The sequence below is a fragment of the Herpailurus yagouaroundi genome, unplaced genomic scaffold, assembly GCF_014898765.1.
Source record: "Herpailurus yagouaroundi ecotype Mexico unplaced genomic scaffold, PumYag 188, whole genome shotgun sequence".
NCBI classification, from domain to species: Eukaryota; Metazoa; Chordata; class Mammalia; order Carnivora; family Felidae; genus Herpailurus; species Herpailurus yagouaroundi.
The window spans coordinates 19,068,885-19,085,820 of record NW_024412419.1 but is presented as its reverse complement, the minus strand read 5'-3'; the positions used below and the strand labels follow the sequence as shown (position 1 = coordinate 19,085,820).

The 16,936-nt window shown below is 54.1% G+C and overlaps 1 protein-coding gene across 4 annotated transcripts in view; it reads right to left on the bottom strand.

Moving 5' to 3' along the window:
* The window catches only part of KLHL29 (kelch like family member 29), a 315,742-nt gene that overhangs the window by 13,925 nt on the left and 284,881 nt on the right, over positions 1 to 16,936 (bottom strand). For all 4 annotated transcript variants that reach the window (XM_040496160.1, XM_040496159.1, XM_040496161.1 and 1 more), the window contains exons 6-7: positions 9,334 to 9,472; positions 438 to 640 (exon numbers count right to left, since the gene is read on the bottom strand). In XM_040496160.1, the coding sequence (XP_040352094.1) occupies positions 438 to 640; positions 9,334 to 9,472 (342 nt within the window). The remainder of the gene's footprint in view (positions 1 to 437; positions 641 to 9,333; positions 9,473 to 16,936) is intronic.

Genomic DNA, 16,936 nt, shown 5'->3' with positions numbered 1-16,936 from the left:
TGGAGGCATCCTCACTGCCTGTGAGCCTTAGAGCTTGGGCCTGGGCTGGGGTCAAGGGCCACGCTGAGGCTTCCAGTGTCTTCTATAACTGTGACAGGCTCCCGTTTTAGAATCACACCAGCAGTAACACCACTCATATGCCCACCTGCCACTTCCCATGGGCCTCAGCCTCACCCAACCTGGCCTCCAGACCGGGCATCAGTCTGGCCGGCTCTCCCGAGATCTGGCTACCGGCGATTCTAGCCTGGACGCGTCCAGGTCTGTGCCAGGGCGTGCAGTTATCTGAATTTTCATCTTCAAGCTGCCTTGTGAAATCCAGCTCCACCCTGAGGTGGACACACAGCCTTTCCCTCTGAATCCTCACTGCTTACAAATTTTTTGCTCACCCGTGCTATTCCCTCCAGGTGACCCATGCGCTCCCCACCCCCCCGGCTCACCGAGAAAGGACACACAGACTTTGCAGAAGGTGTGGAACTGGAACTTGCTGGCGGCCTCCAGCAGCGTCTTGGCATTGGCCGAGTCGATGACCAGGGAGCCCGTGTAGACAAACTCCAGGAGCAGTTCAAGGACATCGGCCTGCAGGTTGGACAGGACGAGCTCCAGCTTCTCCCGGCCACACTGGCTGCCATCTTGCACCGACCTAGGCACAGAGACCAGGGTGTTCTTACCTGCCACCCCGCGGCCACAGCGCCGCCTCCTCACAGGGCTAGATCTCCCTGCACGCCTCAGTCACGCCCTTCATGTTAGGACTCAAGGGACACGGCAATGACACGCCTGAACCTAACGACCTTACACGGGATCTGAAAGAGAAGAGTCTGACCAGAGACGCCCAAAAGAACAGAAAACCCTGCTTATCACTACTTGGCATGTCCATGCAAAAAAAGATGCAAATCAAAAAGCATGAGCTGTGGATGGGGACGAGGACCAGGACTGGCCTCAAAGGGAAACAATACGATTCCGCCCCACTGCCGGCTCCGGCTCCGGGCGTCCCGGCCAAACAAGGCCGGCGGGTCCAGGGCCCGGCCGCCTCCAGTGGGAGAGCCCCTGGTGTGACTGAGGCCCCCAACCGGCCGTGAACACAGCCGATCCTGAGCCGTCCCTCGATCGCCCCAAGCTGTCCCGGAACCCTGACTCCAACCCCACCTATTTCCAAAAACATATTGTTTCCTTTTTTAGGCATGGAAAGGAAGCCCTTCATGACATTGCTTTGAAACTGAGGACGAGACAAGATAGACGGACAGAATGGTTAGAGCTGGGGGGGAGGGGAAGGGGAACAACCAAGGACTTCCGCCACAGACAGCCAGCAGCCATGACCTGGGACCTGGCCCGGGGCGGGGCCCTCCTGCCACATGGAACACGGGGTCAGAGGTCAGAGTGGCCTGCGTGTAGAGTGTGCGTCGGGCTTGTGAACTGGGGGGAGCAGGGGAGGGACACAAATATATAAATATGTTTATATCTGGTGTCTACAGAAATACAAAACCATTGCAAAGGCTCCTAAGGCCTGGCAGCCGCGCCCTAAAGCTGCACCTGGAAGGAAACAGATAAGATGAGGCAAAAATAACAGTGCCACAGAAGTGACCAGGAGGAAAGACACCCAGAGCGTTAAGAGTCAGGAGGCAGGTTTTTCAGAGATGATTGGCTTGGTGCCCCACCACGGCCACTCTGACCGGTCCTGCTTCCTGCACGGAGCCTGGTCCTGCCCGAGGCCGGGTTCTGCCACGTGGCTGGGAAATGACCTCTGTGTTCCCCCCCAGTCCTGAGGAGGCTGGGGTGAGACTCTCGTGACTGGTCCCTTGGGTGCCCCCGTGGCTGGCAGCCAGGGTGCGGAGGCGTCCGGAAGTAAGCAGGCTAGCCCCAGAGGGAGGCTGACTCCTGTGTGGGCAGGGAGCTAGAGGACCTGCGTGACCCCGCCCCGTCACTGACAGGCCGCCACCTTGCCTCTCTGGCCCTCAGGCTCCTCTTCTGCAAAACAAGAGGCTTGAACTGGATGGCATCTGAAGTCCCATGGAAAGTTTATGTGACAGAGGCTGGGAAACACCTTCCCCGCGAGAGTCTGAAATGCGACCACGAGAGCCACATTCTCTCCAGTTAGGCCTGGCCACCAAGTGCTTTTCAAACACCGATATGATGGGGCAGGGAACAGATGTAGCTGTGATCCTGCCACCCTTCCCAGGGTGTCACGCTGGGCCCTCCCCACGGAATGGCTCATCTGATGGAGGCCTGCGGAGCCCTGCTTCCAGGCCTGGAGGGAAAGCTGACAGGGAACAGTGCTGGCAGAGGCTCTTCTCAAACCCAGAGACATACACAGCGTGTGTGACTTTTCAAGTGACTTAACACACCGAGTCCTCTGCTGTCGGGATAGATTTTCATGCTTGGGTAACTTTGTTCAGTATAAAACTAGTTCATTATGTGATCACTTGAAACCACAGAAATCTAACACCCCAGGCCTCAGGGGCCATCTGGTCAACCTCTTACTCAGTCTTTGCTGCCTCTGCCTTCATTCCTACATGCCACTGCCTGGCCCTTCCTCCTCACACCTTTCATGCTCTGCAGCGGTCCTGCTGGGCCACAGCCAGGGCAGGGCTTATGGGGCCAAAGTCGGGCTGCTCACATTCTCCCAAGGTCCCCAGCCACTGCTGTGCCCACCTCAGGCCAGCCCTCCTGTCCACCCAGGAGACAAGCCCCAGTTCAGTGAAGAGCTGGGGTGGACTTCAGCTGTATACACACACACACACACACACACACACACACACACACTGAAGTCCATGTGACATGTGACCCTGAGAACCCTCAGCATCACCCTGTGGGGAGGGGTGTTGGGCAGATGGAACATCAGGGGAGTCTACGGCCCTGAGTGATGAGTCCGATGGGACATGCATGGCTGTGCTTCTGAGAGATGCTTGTCCCACCCAGATTCTGAGCCAGGGAGAGGGTCCTGGGGACAGAGTGGTGCCCACATGGCCAAGGAGTACAGGGACAATGTGAGGAGGCATATGGGGTGTTGACCATGGCGGGTGCCGTCCAGGGTTGGCAAGAACCACTGTCCCTATAATGCATGGCTATAGCTGTTCCTTCAGGCCCCCTGTGGAAAGCAGGGGGCTGCTGGGCAAAGGACATTTGGGGAATGGCTGGAGGCTTTGTTGGCTGGCTGAGCTCAAGACCTATAGGAGGTGAGGCCCCAGGCAGTGAGGCCTTATGTAGCTCATCTGCACATACATGTTCATTGTCCACATGGGTGTTCATGGGGCCAAGGGAAGCTGGTGGTCACTTTCCATTGCTGACCATCAGACTGTCTTGGGACTAGACCTCAGTGATCCCTAGGCCTCTTCCGTATAAGTAGGGATCCCCTGGGAGGCATTGCTTCTTTTGGGTGGCCATTGGTCACCAGTGGGAAGCTGTGTCCTCCACAGATGACCATTCTGTCCCTGTCCTAAGCTGGCTCTTGGGGTCCAAGTCTCCTGCTCCACTCAGCCACATGGAGTACTGAAAGCTGCTGGGTAGTCTGGGTCATGACATGGCCTTGGAAGGAGATGGGGCAGGGCAGGAATGAGCAGTGGTAGCCTTGTCAGGTTGGGCCATGAACCTAACACTGGGGGTGGGAGTGTGGGGCAGGGTGGTGTTGCCCCGTCCACACAGGACCCATGGGTTCTGCCAGAAGACCCAAACTCCCTGGGCTCACCTTCTCCTCAGGTATGGGACACACCCTCTGCTTGGCAGGCCTGGATCTGTGGACATGCCAGGAATGCCTCATCCCAAAGAGGAGATGGTTTGAGATCCCACCATCAGCAATTTGCTCTCCTGGATAAGAACTGCCCTCCCTAGATTTTAGGGCACTCCTTCGTTACTCCTCGCACACCTCAGTGATCATATGCGTTCATTTTGCAACTTAGATCTAGAATGGGAGGGACACATGGGGCAGTGGTGGGTGGGGGATGTCATGGAGCAGGTGGTGACTGAGGATGGCATCCTGACTGCTCAGGAGGATGACCCCGCTCCTCCAATGTGATTTCCATCCCACTGCATGCGTAGGAGCTCAGGCACGTTCCTGCTCCAGGGCACAGACACGGCACACTCTAGTCTCACCGGGTGAGCCCTGGCCCACCCATGGTGATTTGGCGATGGGTCTGACGTAAATTTTTCTGCTGGCCTTCGAGATCTGTGAATCTCTTGTCTTATTATGTGGTCTTCCGGCCACACCTCTCTGTTCTGCCAGGAAAGGGGGCAGACTGCCACCCACAAATGCCCAACCCCACAGGGAAGGAGGTGAAAGGCAGCATATGGCCTGACTATTGTGTTAAAGTCTGTTGGGCTCCCCTACATCTGGACTCTATGCCACTCAGTTAGGTAGATCCCTTTAGCTTCCCCTGGTGAGAAAGATGGAGAAGCCCAGAGCCTATACATGGGGCTTGTGAAAAGCACCTTGGACAAATCAATGTCGCCATCTGTTTTTATTTAATATGAAAAGAGAATATAGTTCGAATGAGTCATTGGCTCCAACAGACTTTGTGAGATGAGGGTTTCAGCTAGAAGGCAGAATGCCAGGTCTCTGTCCTATTTGGTATGATGAGGGGGCAAGTTTCTCTGGGGCTTGACATTTTCTCCCACACCCAGGCTTGTGGTCGTGTTCGGAAGTACTGGCAGGGAGGGCATTCCCTCTGCTATCTCTAAGGACAGCCCCCTGTCCTCTGTGATGGGGCCCACAGCCTACCCGGCAAAGGGGTGCAGCCAATGCCTCTCATGGCACAAGTGGACCCTGAGGGCTCCTTGGCTCCTGGGGATAAGTGAAGGGACTTCTTTGTAGGCTCCCCCAAAAGTCCAGGGCAGACCCAGGTCTTGCTCAGCAGGGTTGAGAAGTGACTCTGGACTTGGGAGATTGCAACCACACCACAGAACCCCACTAGCTCTAGTCGGCTCAAAGCCTCTGAAACCTGGGGCTCAGCCCACTCAGTCCTGCTGGGGTCCCCCACCAGCCTGGGTGCAGGAGAGGTGTGGTGGTCACGCAGCACTCTATCCCTCACATTATCCAAAGGCAAAGCCGCAGCTCCCCTTCCTGCCGTGTTTTCACCCCTGATTGTCGCAGGGACTCAGATGGGGCAAAAAAGGGATGGCGAGTCCGGCCTGGGGATCTCAGCACAAGCTTTGCTCCGAGCTTCCCGATGGCCTCCCGGAGTCTCCTCCGGTGCTCCTCACTCCAGAGGATACGGCCTCCCCTTGGATGAGGGCAAGTGTCTGCAACTTAGGTACCTGTTTTAGGTGAGGATTATGTCTTCTCTTGGGCAGATCTGATGTCCAGTTTACAAGTGTTTCTAGCACACACACAAGTGTACACACACGCGCGCACACACACACATGCACACACACAGGCTCTCCATCCTTTTTCCTTGCCCATCTGACTACACGGTCAACCCTAAGTTTCACTTTCTTTCCTTATAGACTTCATGCACAAATAAAGACTACATTTTTGTTCTTCTCCAGGTTAGCGAACGGGTGGTAAAAGCATGAGCTTTGGAGTCAGACCTTGATTCCAATCCCGGACCTGCTTGCTTACTTAAAATTCTCTGGGCCTCAATTTCTTCATCTGTAAAATGGGGATACTAATGGCACCTGCTTCTCAGGGTTAGTGGGAGGATTTTCAGGATGGCATTAGACATTTCTACAAGTCTCCTTCTGGGCTGGGTCTTGTCCTCATCAGAGGAAAAAGACAGGAGTTTGAATCTCAGTCAGGGAAGACTAGTGGAAAGAAGCCGTTGCAGCCACACTAAAGGTACGTGCACATGTGAGGAAAGAACACATGGACAAAGGTGGGGAGTCGGCCTGGGGCCTGGAGAACGGGGGCTCCGGGCAGGACATCTGCCTGGCCCCGGGGCTCACGGGCAGCTGAGCTGGTCAAGAGAGGACACTGAGATCCTGCTCTCCCGCTCACTGATTGTTATCCTTATGAAACACAGATCTGACCGTGGCCCCTCCGGGCTTCCAGCAAAGCCTTGCGAGCCGGCTCCACCTCTGGCACCGGCCTCACTCTCTCCCTCCTCTGCCAGCAGTGGCTCTGTCCTACTCACCAGCCCGGCCAATTCCCTTCTTTGTTTAAAACCCACACCAGATGCCACCACTCCCTGGGGGCTGTCCCTGAACACCTCTTCTACCACAGTTAGGTGCTTTGCCTGTGAGCCGCTAAACCCCATTTGTGTGCTCAGTCTGCTCTCCCGTTCACACTTCTTTACAGGCTCCCCCTGGCAGGCTGTGGGCCTCCTCGAGGCAGAGACTCATCTCATCTAGCGTTTCCGGCCAGACCTGGCACCCAGGAAGGGCTCCTGCTTGTTAGCTGAGCGAAAAGTACCGAATGACTTGGTTTCCCTAAGGTCTGTCCTGTGGCCCAGGGTGAGGTTGTCCACACCAGGGTCGAGGCTGGGGGCTGGGATGGTGTCCTTGCTGGGGCTGGAGTGGTGAACGCATTACCGGCCCCAGGACGGAGGTGGAAAGGAGTCCAGCCTGAGCCTCTGGGTCTGCGGGTCCTGGGACAGCCACCCGCCCCTGACAGTGCTCACCGAGACCCTCATGAAGGTAAGGACCGGGACACCACGTTCCACAAACAGACTGTGCCCACTCCCTCTGTTTCTGTAGTGCAGACGCCCGAGAGGGAAGCACCTGCTTCGGGCTCAGTGGGCAGGGCCCCATTTCTCTCGCTGAGCCGTCCTGCCTGATATACACCAAGTCTCCAGGGTCACAGACTGAAATGGCCTGGTGACGTCAACCGTCCCCTGACCGCGAGAGCGTGAGCTTCTCCAGAATTTTACACGGCCAGAAAGGAAATCGTCTTTCCGTAGCGAGTCCACTTTCCTCCCCACAAGAGGACTCTTTTTGCAGCCATGGGCAGAAATGGTGATGTGCACCAAGGTCAAGTTGAGGGAAGTAAAAGGTTGAAATGGCTGCAAATTAGCATTGTGACCTTCAACCACAGGGGGTCTCTGGGCTTGGCTTCGGCCTTCCCTCCTCCCTGAGTGCCCTCCTGTATGCCGAAGGAGTCTCCCCGGGCCTCAACCTGTCTGGATTCAGACCCTTCTCTGTGGCTGCCTACGAGATGCGTCTACTTGGACGTCCTTCATCACCCCCTCAGCTCTGCCCTGACATTGGTCCATGGACCCACCTTCCACCCTGTGATCTCACCATTCTCACGTCCTAGGGCTTGCACACGGGAAGCCTTTGCAGGCCCGGCCATGCCCATCCCCTTACCGCCACCTTGGGATGTCAGAGCTGGAAGGAAACCTGGATGTCATTTGAACCAACCTCCTGTTTTACAGATGAGAAATCTCGAGGCCCGAGAGAGAGGACGTGACTTGCCTGGGGTCATAGGACAAGTGGCAGAGTCAGGTGTACAACCCAGGTCTCCTAGCTCCCAGTGGGGTGCCCTCTCCCTTCCAGTGACTGCCTCTTGGCTCTAGCACCCATCAGTTCCGCTTAGGGTCACCGAGGCACATCCCACAGTTCTTTCATCTTCAGGTGAGCATCCCCTGCTCCTGATGACCCCCACATCCTCAGACCAAGCCCAGGGCCCTAGCCCCAGGGGCCCGGGCTTGCCTGCCTATCTCACCCCAGCTCACACCCATCTCTGCGAAGGCTATATTCCCCTCCACACTGCTCATGACAGTCTCTGTCCCAGCTTTTCATTTCAGGAACCCATCCCCTGTCTGGAGCATTCTAGAACATTCTAGAACATTCCTTGTATTCCAGACCATTCCAAGCAAACCACCCCTTGCCTGGAATGTTCTTCCTCTTTCTTTTTGGCCTAAGAAGGCTTCACTACTTTGGGTTCCCACCTAGTGGTGTCCTCTTCTCAGCTGTGTACAAGTTTGGCTTTGCATGTAAGGTCTCTGAAGACATTCAAATGGCTCTTGCGCTCCTCTTGCCCGCATCATTCTAGCCCAGGGCTGGGCCATCGCTTAGTACCAACCTGCCCCTGCATCCTGCCCGCTCTGTGCTCTCCAGCTGGTCTGTAGCAGGGACCAAGGCCCTAGGATGCTGGTCACTGCCAGTACCAGAATTTGCCAAGAATGGCAGCACAAAGACCTCCCTTGGCCTGAAGAAGCCACTGAACGTGCCCCTTTACCCCAGAGCTCATGCCCCTGACCCCTGTGCTTGGATAGCGAGAACCCAAGCACCGGGGGCGGGAGACCCAAGCTGTCCATGAGACTGGAAGTCACAAAGAGCCTGCCCCGTCCTGCATGGCTGGGGCCAGTGTGGCTGGGCGGGGCTTGCACGCCGGGCAGCTCAGCTCTAAGTGAAAGGACACAACAGATTGGAAAGGAGGTGCCAGCCAGTGTGCCATCCTGAAACAAAACACAGTCACTCTGGGGTTAGTTGGCAAGTCCAAACACAGCATTGGGAAGCAAGCAGAGGTCCTGTCCTCTCACTCTGAGCCCAGTCCCGGCTCAGCGTCCGCCCCGGAGAGGCTGCAAGGCAAAATGAGCAGCGGCATTAATCTGCTGATGGGTGAGAGAGACAGGAGCGTTACCCTGGGCCGGCCCCCTCGGCTGCTCTCCCTCACTAAGGAGCTAGAAGGTGGCCCCTGACTCGTTTGCGAGGGTATGAAGCAGACAAATTAAAAAAATCAACAAAATGGAAGAAAAAAAAAAAAAAAAGATGCTCATGCACCATTAAAACTCATTCAGGTAGAAAGAGCCGGGGCAGAGGGCAGAGGGCAGAGGGCAGGGGAGCAAAGGCTGAGAGAGACCGTGTTTAGGACACACGTGGTCTGTGCTCAGACAACGCCGGTTTAGGCTCAGTGTACAAGTATCAAGGCATGCAGCGTGAATGAGGATTTGGCTACAAGTCTCTTCTCCCCGACTCGAGCTGTGGAAAACGGCACCTTGTGCTCCTCAGCGGGGGACGGTCTGGTCGATGTGCTTTCCTGGCGTTAAGTTCACTATCGACAGCAGTGATGACGGTGCCTGGGACCCCGTGCTCGACCAGTGGGGACAGTGTGCAGTGGTCCCTTAAAGTGGAGCCTACGTGGAGTCTACAGTCCTCCTAATCTCAGGGAGGGCTTGTGAGCCACTGAGAACTCGGGATCCTCGGGGCAGGGCCGGGGTGTCGTCTACTGCTGACAGTGGCCCCCGGGTGACCAGCAAAGCTGCGTGGGGCAGGCCGGGGGCAGTGGCTGCTCTGAGGCTGTGTGTGAGAGGGCACTCGGGAGGAGGGGGAGGAGGGGGAGAGATGGCTACTGGCTCTGTGACAGGGAGTCACGCTTCAGGAACCTGCAAGAGAGGGGAGGAGAAAAGCGACACAAAAGCGTCCTACAAAGGAACAGACCCGACCACAGCTGGAAGGAAGGCAAACCTTTGAATCAGGTCCTTGAAATACAAGCTGCAGGAAGCTAGAACATTTTGGTGGACTTCAAACTCTCTGCCTTCAACAACAATTTTCAGGTCTGTAAACGCTTTCGCTCTGCGCTGCTGGTTCAATTCCTTCAACATTTCTGCAGAACAGAGAAGACAGACAGGGCCAGGTTCCCATTAAGAGTTTTTTTTTTTTTTAATTAAAATTTTTTCTTTCAAGAAGTAGAGAAATAGGAAAATACTTGATACTGTTTCTTGGCAAGACTGGCTCAACACTGACAGTCAAAAGAAGTCACAAACGATGCGTAAACAAGCAGCAATTGGGAGGGGCTACATAACCAAAGGAACAACAACTTTCAAAAGCAAAGGAAAAAAAAAAAGAAGGAAAGAAAACAAAGAAATAAATAAAAACAAACCGAAACAATACAATACAGAAAAAAAAAAAATCAAACCCAGAAATTGAAAGGCTGGGGGAAAAGATTCCCATACTGACAATTGGAAACAGAGAATACATTATCACAGACAACTAAAAACTGTTATAAAACTACAGAACGAGTTCTCCAAATGCCAATGAGTGCTGATGTATCTGATACCAAGTAAAGCATGGCATTGTGATGTAAGATGGGCTGGATATGGTTCAAAGGAATAAAAACCACAAAACCTGCAAAAACAGCATCCTTTATGTTAAACGCTCAAGTCAAGGCATGGGGTGAGCTTCTTAGAGAGGGGCCCCAAGAAGGGAGGGGTGGAATGGGGGCCTGGAGAGCACTTCCTTCCATTGCACACTTCCGGAACTGTTGGGGAAGGCCGGCAAGAGGTAGGACCTGTGTGCGCCTCCTCCCGTTTCCTGGGCCGTTCTCTCAGGGTGCCCACCCTCAGCTGGGGCTTCGGCGTCGGGGAGCCTGGCTTACAGCCCCAGCAGGTCCCAAAGTGGCCTCTGGGGCCTTCCCGCCCTGACGCACACCTACCTTTGCCTGGTGTCTTGGCCACCTGGGGTTGGTTCAGAGAGTGTCCCGGGCCTGTGGGCTCCAAACCTGGGGATGTCTCCTAGACCCACCTCAAGGCTCAGCAGGGTAAGGAAGAGAGCCCGATGGCTACCCTGATTAGTTTAGAGAAACTCTTTCCCTTGCAAAAGTTAGGGCCTTCGGACGATCAACACTCCCACTGGCCTTGCCTTGCCTGCCTGCCCCCCGGACCCTCTAGCTGCTGGTTGCCGGACATCAGAGGCCCAGATGCTGGGCCAGAATGACATAGACTGTTGTCAGGAAGGGCTATGTTCTTTGGCAGATGAATACAAGAGGGTGGTCTGCAGAACTGAGCCCTGATTCCAAGTCCCCTACCATCACCCTGAGCCCTCCAGGTCTATGCTGCACCCTGGCTGGTGTTCTGGGATTACTTTCCAAAATGCCCTGCTGCAGACTGACCAGTCATTTCTGTCCACATGGGCCAGCATTGGCTGTCTGTCAAGATGTGCTCCCGAGCCCAGCTCTGTCCCTGACACCTGTATGTCCTTGGACAAGCCTCTGTCTCCACATCTGCAAAATGGGGACAGAGGCTCCCACTCTTTTCCAGAGCCTGGTGGAAAATCCCTGAGCTTGAGCTCAGGGGCTTGTGGGCCTTGGTGTCAGGTAGGCCCTTCTTTGTGAGCACGTACCGGGCTCTGGTTCTGCTGAAGACCAAGGCAGACAGTGAGAAAGGGGGTCTAAGTTGTGTGGGCAATGCCGACTCACTGACCACCACCAACCCCACATCAGGCGGAGCTGCAGGGTACCTGCATGGGTGTGTGTGGGCCCTCTGGCTGGGGCCTCTGGAAGGCTCCCGTGGGTGCGCTCAGACCTGGACAAGGGAGACCAGTAGGGCCCGAAGCACTAGGTGGAGGGTGTGCAGGGCACCTGGGGGCAGATTGGGAACAAAGGGACGTGATAGGTCGGCAGGTGGGGTCAGACCTCAAGAACCTTGTGAGAGGGTGGCAGCTCAGTCTCGTGGGCACCAGGGAGCCATGGGATTCTGTTCAGGGGAGGGACGGGCTTAGACCTGGGTGCCAGACAAATCGTTCTGGCAGCCGTGTTAGAGGCGGGACAGGGAGAACCGGTGGACGCCCAGAGGCAGGTGGGGCGAGGGGAAGCCTCAGCCAGGCCCCGGGGAGAACCTGAACTCTGCCTCCTATCAGCTGTATGACCCTGGGAACGTGTCTGAAACCTCAGTTTCTACCTTTGTTGAAGGTTAAATGAGCCAGTCCATGGTAAGCTGTTAGCTGTGGGCCTGGCACATAGTAAATGCCCAAGGGGAGGCAGGCATGATGTTTTCGCTGATGGTGGTGATCACTCCATGATCTAAGTGAGAAGTGACAAAAGCCTGAACTACAATGGGGACAGAAGGACAAAGAAAGACAAATATTTAGGCTGTGAAACCTGGGGGGGGGGGGGGCTCAGTGCTGGAGGGGAAGGGAGGCAGCCAGCACGAGGGCCACTTCCAGGCTTCTGGAGGGACACCAGGAAGGGAGGGCATGGTGACTTCAGTTTGGGGTTGGGGTGAGGGCCTGTGGGACACATCTGGGAGAGGTGCAGGCGGCAAGGCTGTGGGACCCGCAGCCCCAGCTTGTTGCTCGCTCAAGGACACGATGGGGGGAACCTGCAGGGTCCGGCGGGCCTGAGGCTGAACTGCTCGCCATGTTCACACATCGGCTCCAAGAAGAGCCACCAACTGAATTCATTCCTGAAACATGAGCCTGGTGGGTGACGTCACCTTTTTGAGTGAAGTCGTGTGGGGGTTAGAGAGTTCTGGGCTGGAGTTCTGGGTCCTGGTTCTCATTCCAGCTTTGTCACTAATTGGCTGTGTGACCCTGGGCACATTGCCCCAGCTTTAGGTGCTCAGTTCCCTCAAGCACTTAGAAGCACCTGCTCTTGCCTCCCCGTTGGTTGTCACACTGCTGTGAGTGATGGATGCAGCCATGCGCCTGCTGAGTTAACCATGCCCAGGGGGCCAGGAAAACACAGTGGTTACAAAATACCACGCCTCCTGGGCCTGGAGCATTCTGATTGTTTTTGAAAGCTCTGACTTCAAACCAAGGTCCCAGCAAAGATTACAAGTGCAGCCCCAGAGTGCAGCCCCAGTGCTGGCAGGTACCGCCTGCCGCCTCCGGGAATCCTGGACGGATCTGGGAGGTGCTCAGAGATCCAGGTCACCATCGAAATGTAAGCACTTTCTACTCTCACTTGGCGGAAATCTGGATTTAATAGCTGGGCAGGATTACTCAGTTTCAGAAAAATTTTTCAATTTATGAAAGTGCTCACCAGGGGATTCCTTTTCACAGCGGGGCCCCAAGTGCATTCAAAGTATTGATCAGGCAGTGTGTGCTTATTGCTGCCGGCTGAGTGCCCAGCCAGAGAGAGGATGTTTCAGGACATCATGACCCAGGATCCATGGGAGGAAGCCAGCACCGGCTCCAGGCACAAGCTGCCTTCCCGCCTACCCCGTGTCTCGGCCAAGGACAACCACTTAATGTACGAGGGTCTTGGAAGAATGTGGGGTCCTGGGGAAGCTTTCCGACCAGCAACGCTGTGCCCAGTTTGGACAGTTTGTGGGCACTGGGGCAGAGCCTGGCAGGGGCTGGGCCTTCGGGGTAGACCTTGCAGCACCCCAGCACCCTGCAGAATCTGGCTGCCTCAAGCTTGTGGAGGAAGGGAAGCCTTGACCTCAGGTCCTTCCTTGTTGGCTGATAACAGCGAACTCTTTTCTGGTCTCCTGGGTTTTGGGTGGGATGCCCCAGCTGTGCCTGCAGGACCCCATGCCCTTGCCTGGCCACATAGTGGCTGTGCTGTGCCCTTGGCCTTGGCCCCTCAGTGGGGAACTCCTGGCTGTTCAGATTGCTGGGCATAAAGCACAGGCCCAGGGGACACTGAATCTCCCTGCTGATTCCTCTCTTCTCCACCCTGACTCTTTCACTGCCTAGAAATCTCTGCTGTTGATTCTCTCCTGGCCTCAGGAACACCTGGGTGTCTGAGCCACCACCCTCTTTCACCTGGGTTAGGGCAGCAGCCCCCGAGGATGTCTTGGCTGTTGCCGGCCCTAAGCCCCCTCCACTCAGCAACCTGGCCATCCATCCAGCTTCAGTAAAGTCTTCAAGGCCATCTGTGACATGGCCCGCCTCTTCTACTCCTCACTGAAGCTTCCTTGTACCCCAGGCATGTCCCCTGCCAGCCTTCACCCTTCTCGGGGCCCTCCGCCTCAATCTCTCTTCCTCCCTTCTTCTGGCTAGTGATCATTTTGACCTGCAATACCAGTTAAGGTGTTACTGTGTCCCAGGTGTCTGCCTCTTTCCCCTCCTTCTCCCACATGCCGCTGCCCTCCGCCCTCCTCCATGCTCCCAAAGCATCCTGTGCTTACTTCTTTAGAGCACACTGTCCATTGTAATTATTCATTTACGTGTATGTCTCCCGCACTAGACTGTAACTTATTTATATGTTTATCTTCAACATTTATCATGGGGCCATGGCACAACCATACAGCTTGTGTGGTAGATGGCAAAAATTCTTTGCCTCCCCTCCCATCAAGGGGTGGAGTTCGTCTCCCCACCCTCTGAATTTTGATGGGCCTTGTGACTTGCTTTGACCAGAGAATGTGGTTGCAAGGACATTATGTGAGTGTGAACCAGAGCCTCAAAAACTTTGCTTGCTTTTGCTCACTCTCTTGGGACCCCTGCCACTACCATGACATGAACAAGCCTGAGTGAGTCTTTTGGAGGATAAAAGGCCATGTGGAGCAGAGAGGAGCCATTCACACCGGCCAGCTCCCACCAAAATCGGCTGAGCCTCACCTAGATCAGCTGAGCCCAGCCCAAACTGCAGACCAGGATCATAATCTAAATCAATGGTTGTTGTTTTAAGCCACTAAATCTTAGAAGTGTTTGTTACACAGCAAGAGCCAACTGATCCAGAAAGCATGAATAAATGATGGAACTCAAGTGCTCATAAAACTTCTGTGTCAGTTTCTCCTCTACTGGTGGAATTTGAAGCTAATTCTTTTTTTTTTTTTTTAATTGCAGTAAAATTTACCATTGTAACTATTTTAAGTGTACAGGTCGGTAGTGTTAAGCACGTTTATGGTGCTGTGCAGTCAATCTCTAGAATGCTTCATCTTGCAAAACTGAAACTCTGTACCCATTCAATAACCACTTCCCATGCGCCTCTTCCCCGGCTCTTGGCATTGACCATGATACTTTCTGTCTCTACGAATCTGACTACTCTAGGTACCTCATATGAAGGGAATCATGCAGTATTTTCCCTTTTGTGGCTAGCTTATTTAACTTCATGTAATACCCTCAAGGTCCATCCACGTTGTAGCATGTGTCAGAATTTCCTTCCTTTTGAAAGCTGAATGCAATTCCATTATGTGTATGTACCACAGTTTGCTTATCTGTTCATTTGTCAGTAGACACGTGGATGGCTCCCACCTTTTGGTTACTATGAACAGTGCCGCTGTGAGGCTAATTCTTAACACTCAGTGATGGACATCTCTAAATACCCCACCTCAAAGCCCGTTATAAGTGGTGGGATAAACTGACTCTGTGGACCTGGCAGCAAGTGGCATCCAAGAGAAAAGGGACACTGGGGAGGGTCAGCCTGGCCCCGATGCTTTGTTTAGAGAAGAGGGAGGCTGCAAACAGAACCAAGCCTGGAGAAGACATTGCAGCCAAGCTTCTGCATATTTTTCATCAAATACACGAGTTATTTGTCAGAGACTAATGGGCTCATTCCAGCTGGACTAGAAGGGCTGTCTGAGGTGGTAATAAAGAGGAAGAGGTGTCAAATATTAAAAGGCAACGCATTTCAGTGGCTTTGCAGCAGAGAAGTCCATTAAATCAGAGCCCCGAGAAAGGTTGTACAGTCAAATAATTTTTTTCAGAGCTCAAGAAAGAACCCAGCTATGTGATAAATGCTCCTGATTCCAGTGGTATTTATGACACATATTTGATAAAGGACTTAAAAAAATTATAAACTCAGAGCAGTTGTGAAATATACTGAGAAAGCCCAGCAAAGATTGTGCCATGCATGCCCAGAGGATAATTCATCCAGGAGTGAAGGAGCCCAGCATGTGCAGATACTATGGGGACAAGTGGTGGCTTTACACAAACAGAGCAAACCTGTTGCTGACAGGCTCCCAAGCTGAATGCTGTCCTTCTTCCTCCCTCATTCCCTGACTGATCACATATACACATCTCCTTTTCTAAAGAACAGCTCAGAATCGACCTTGAGGGCCAGCTGGGCTCCAGCTTCTTGGACGGGAGAAAACCACCTGCAAACCACACACCCGACCCGAGTTGGAGGGACGTTCCTTTACTAAGGAGTCACACCAGCCCCAGCCCAGGGCCTAACAGCCTTACATATAGGCAAGCCCTCCCTGGAAATGGGGCCTTCTAGACAAGAGAGGTGTGAAAGGCTCAGACTTCTTGCCTGACCTAGAGTTATAGTGAGGAGACCTTCTGGTTATCTTGTTGTCCAAATGGAAATTCCTGCCATTTACCAGAAAGGGATAAAGTCCTAAGAACAGTCACTGCCTCTCACCAGCCTGCCATTTCCAAGTTGTCCAATGCTGGGAGACAAGACCTATTTCTCAAGCAGTGAAATTTGGCACTGAGGGGCCTTTCCGTCCCTACAGCCCCTACCCCAGGGCTATGAACTAGAGGGTGCTTGATATGCATTTGTTGGGCAGAACTGAGAGTTACCTTCCAGTTGGAGCATCCTCAGGCCCTCCAAGATGTTATAAAAGTCATTTAAGTTTTTCTCCTTAAAATGAAAACAAACAAACAAACAAAAAACCTCATAAAACTGCACAGGTGAGGACCAACCCCTGGCTGAGCAGGGGTCAGTGGGCAAACCCCGAGGCTGCAGTTGGAGGAAGTGCCCTAGTCAGGTGGACACTGGCAGGCATTAGTCCTTCCTGCCTCCAGAAAGGTAGCTTTCACCTGGCTCCTGCTTTGAGGATGAAGGCCTAAGGGATGATGGGAATACTCTGAACATGATGAACATGTCATAGAGGGTCAGGGCTGAGAGACCCCACGGGAAGTCCAGAGCTTAGGAGAGTCAGGTAAGAAATGAGGTCAAGACCGATGTTCAGAAGGCCCTGCAGGAGCTGGGACTCTAGGCAGATGTACTGGAGCCAGGATGGGGGAATGTGCAGTTAATTAAGCACCCAGGCAAGTCAAGTCAGGACCCTGAAGAGCTTCGTGGGGAATAGAAGCCTGAAGGTGGGGTTTGCAAATGCCAGGCAAGCCATAGCAGATGGGCAAAGAAAAGCCAGGAGGTCAGAGGCTTGGAGGGAAGGTGGCCATACAGTCCCTCTGTGAAGCCAGAGCCCCCTCCAGCGGCTAGAAGTTGGCACCAGGGAGGTGGGTGCCCTGAGAGGCCTTGGTTCTCAGGACCAGGTGAGGATGAGACTTGTGTCTGGCCCCAGGGAGAGAGTTGAATCTGTTGTCTGGGATGGGGAAGGGGAGCTTACCCCTCCCTTTGTGCTCTCATAATGTGCTGGGCCTTTGTGAAATAGTGTTCTGCCTATAGCATAGAGACTTTGCTTCTTTTCCATTCGAGGGTAGATTTTTTTTTTTT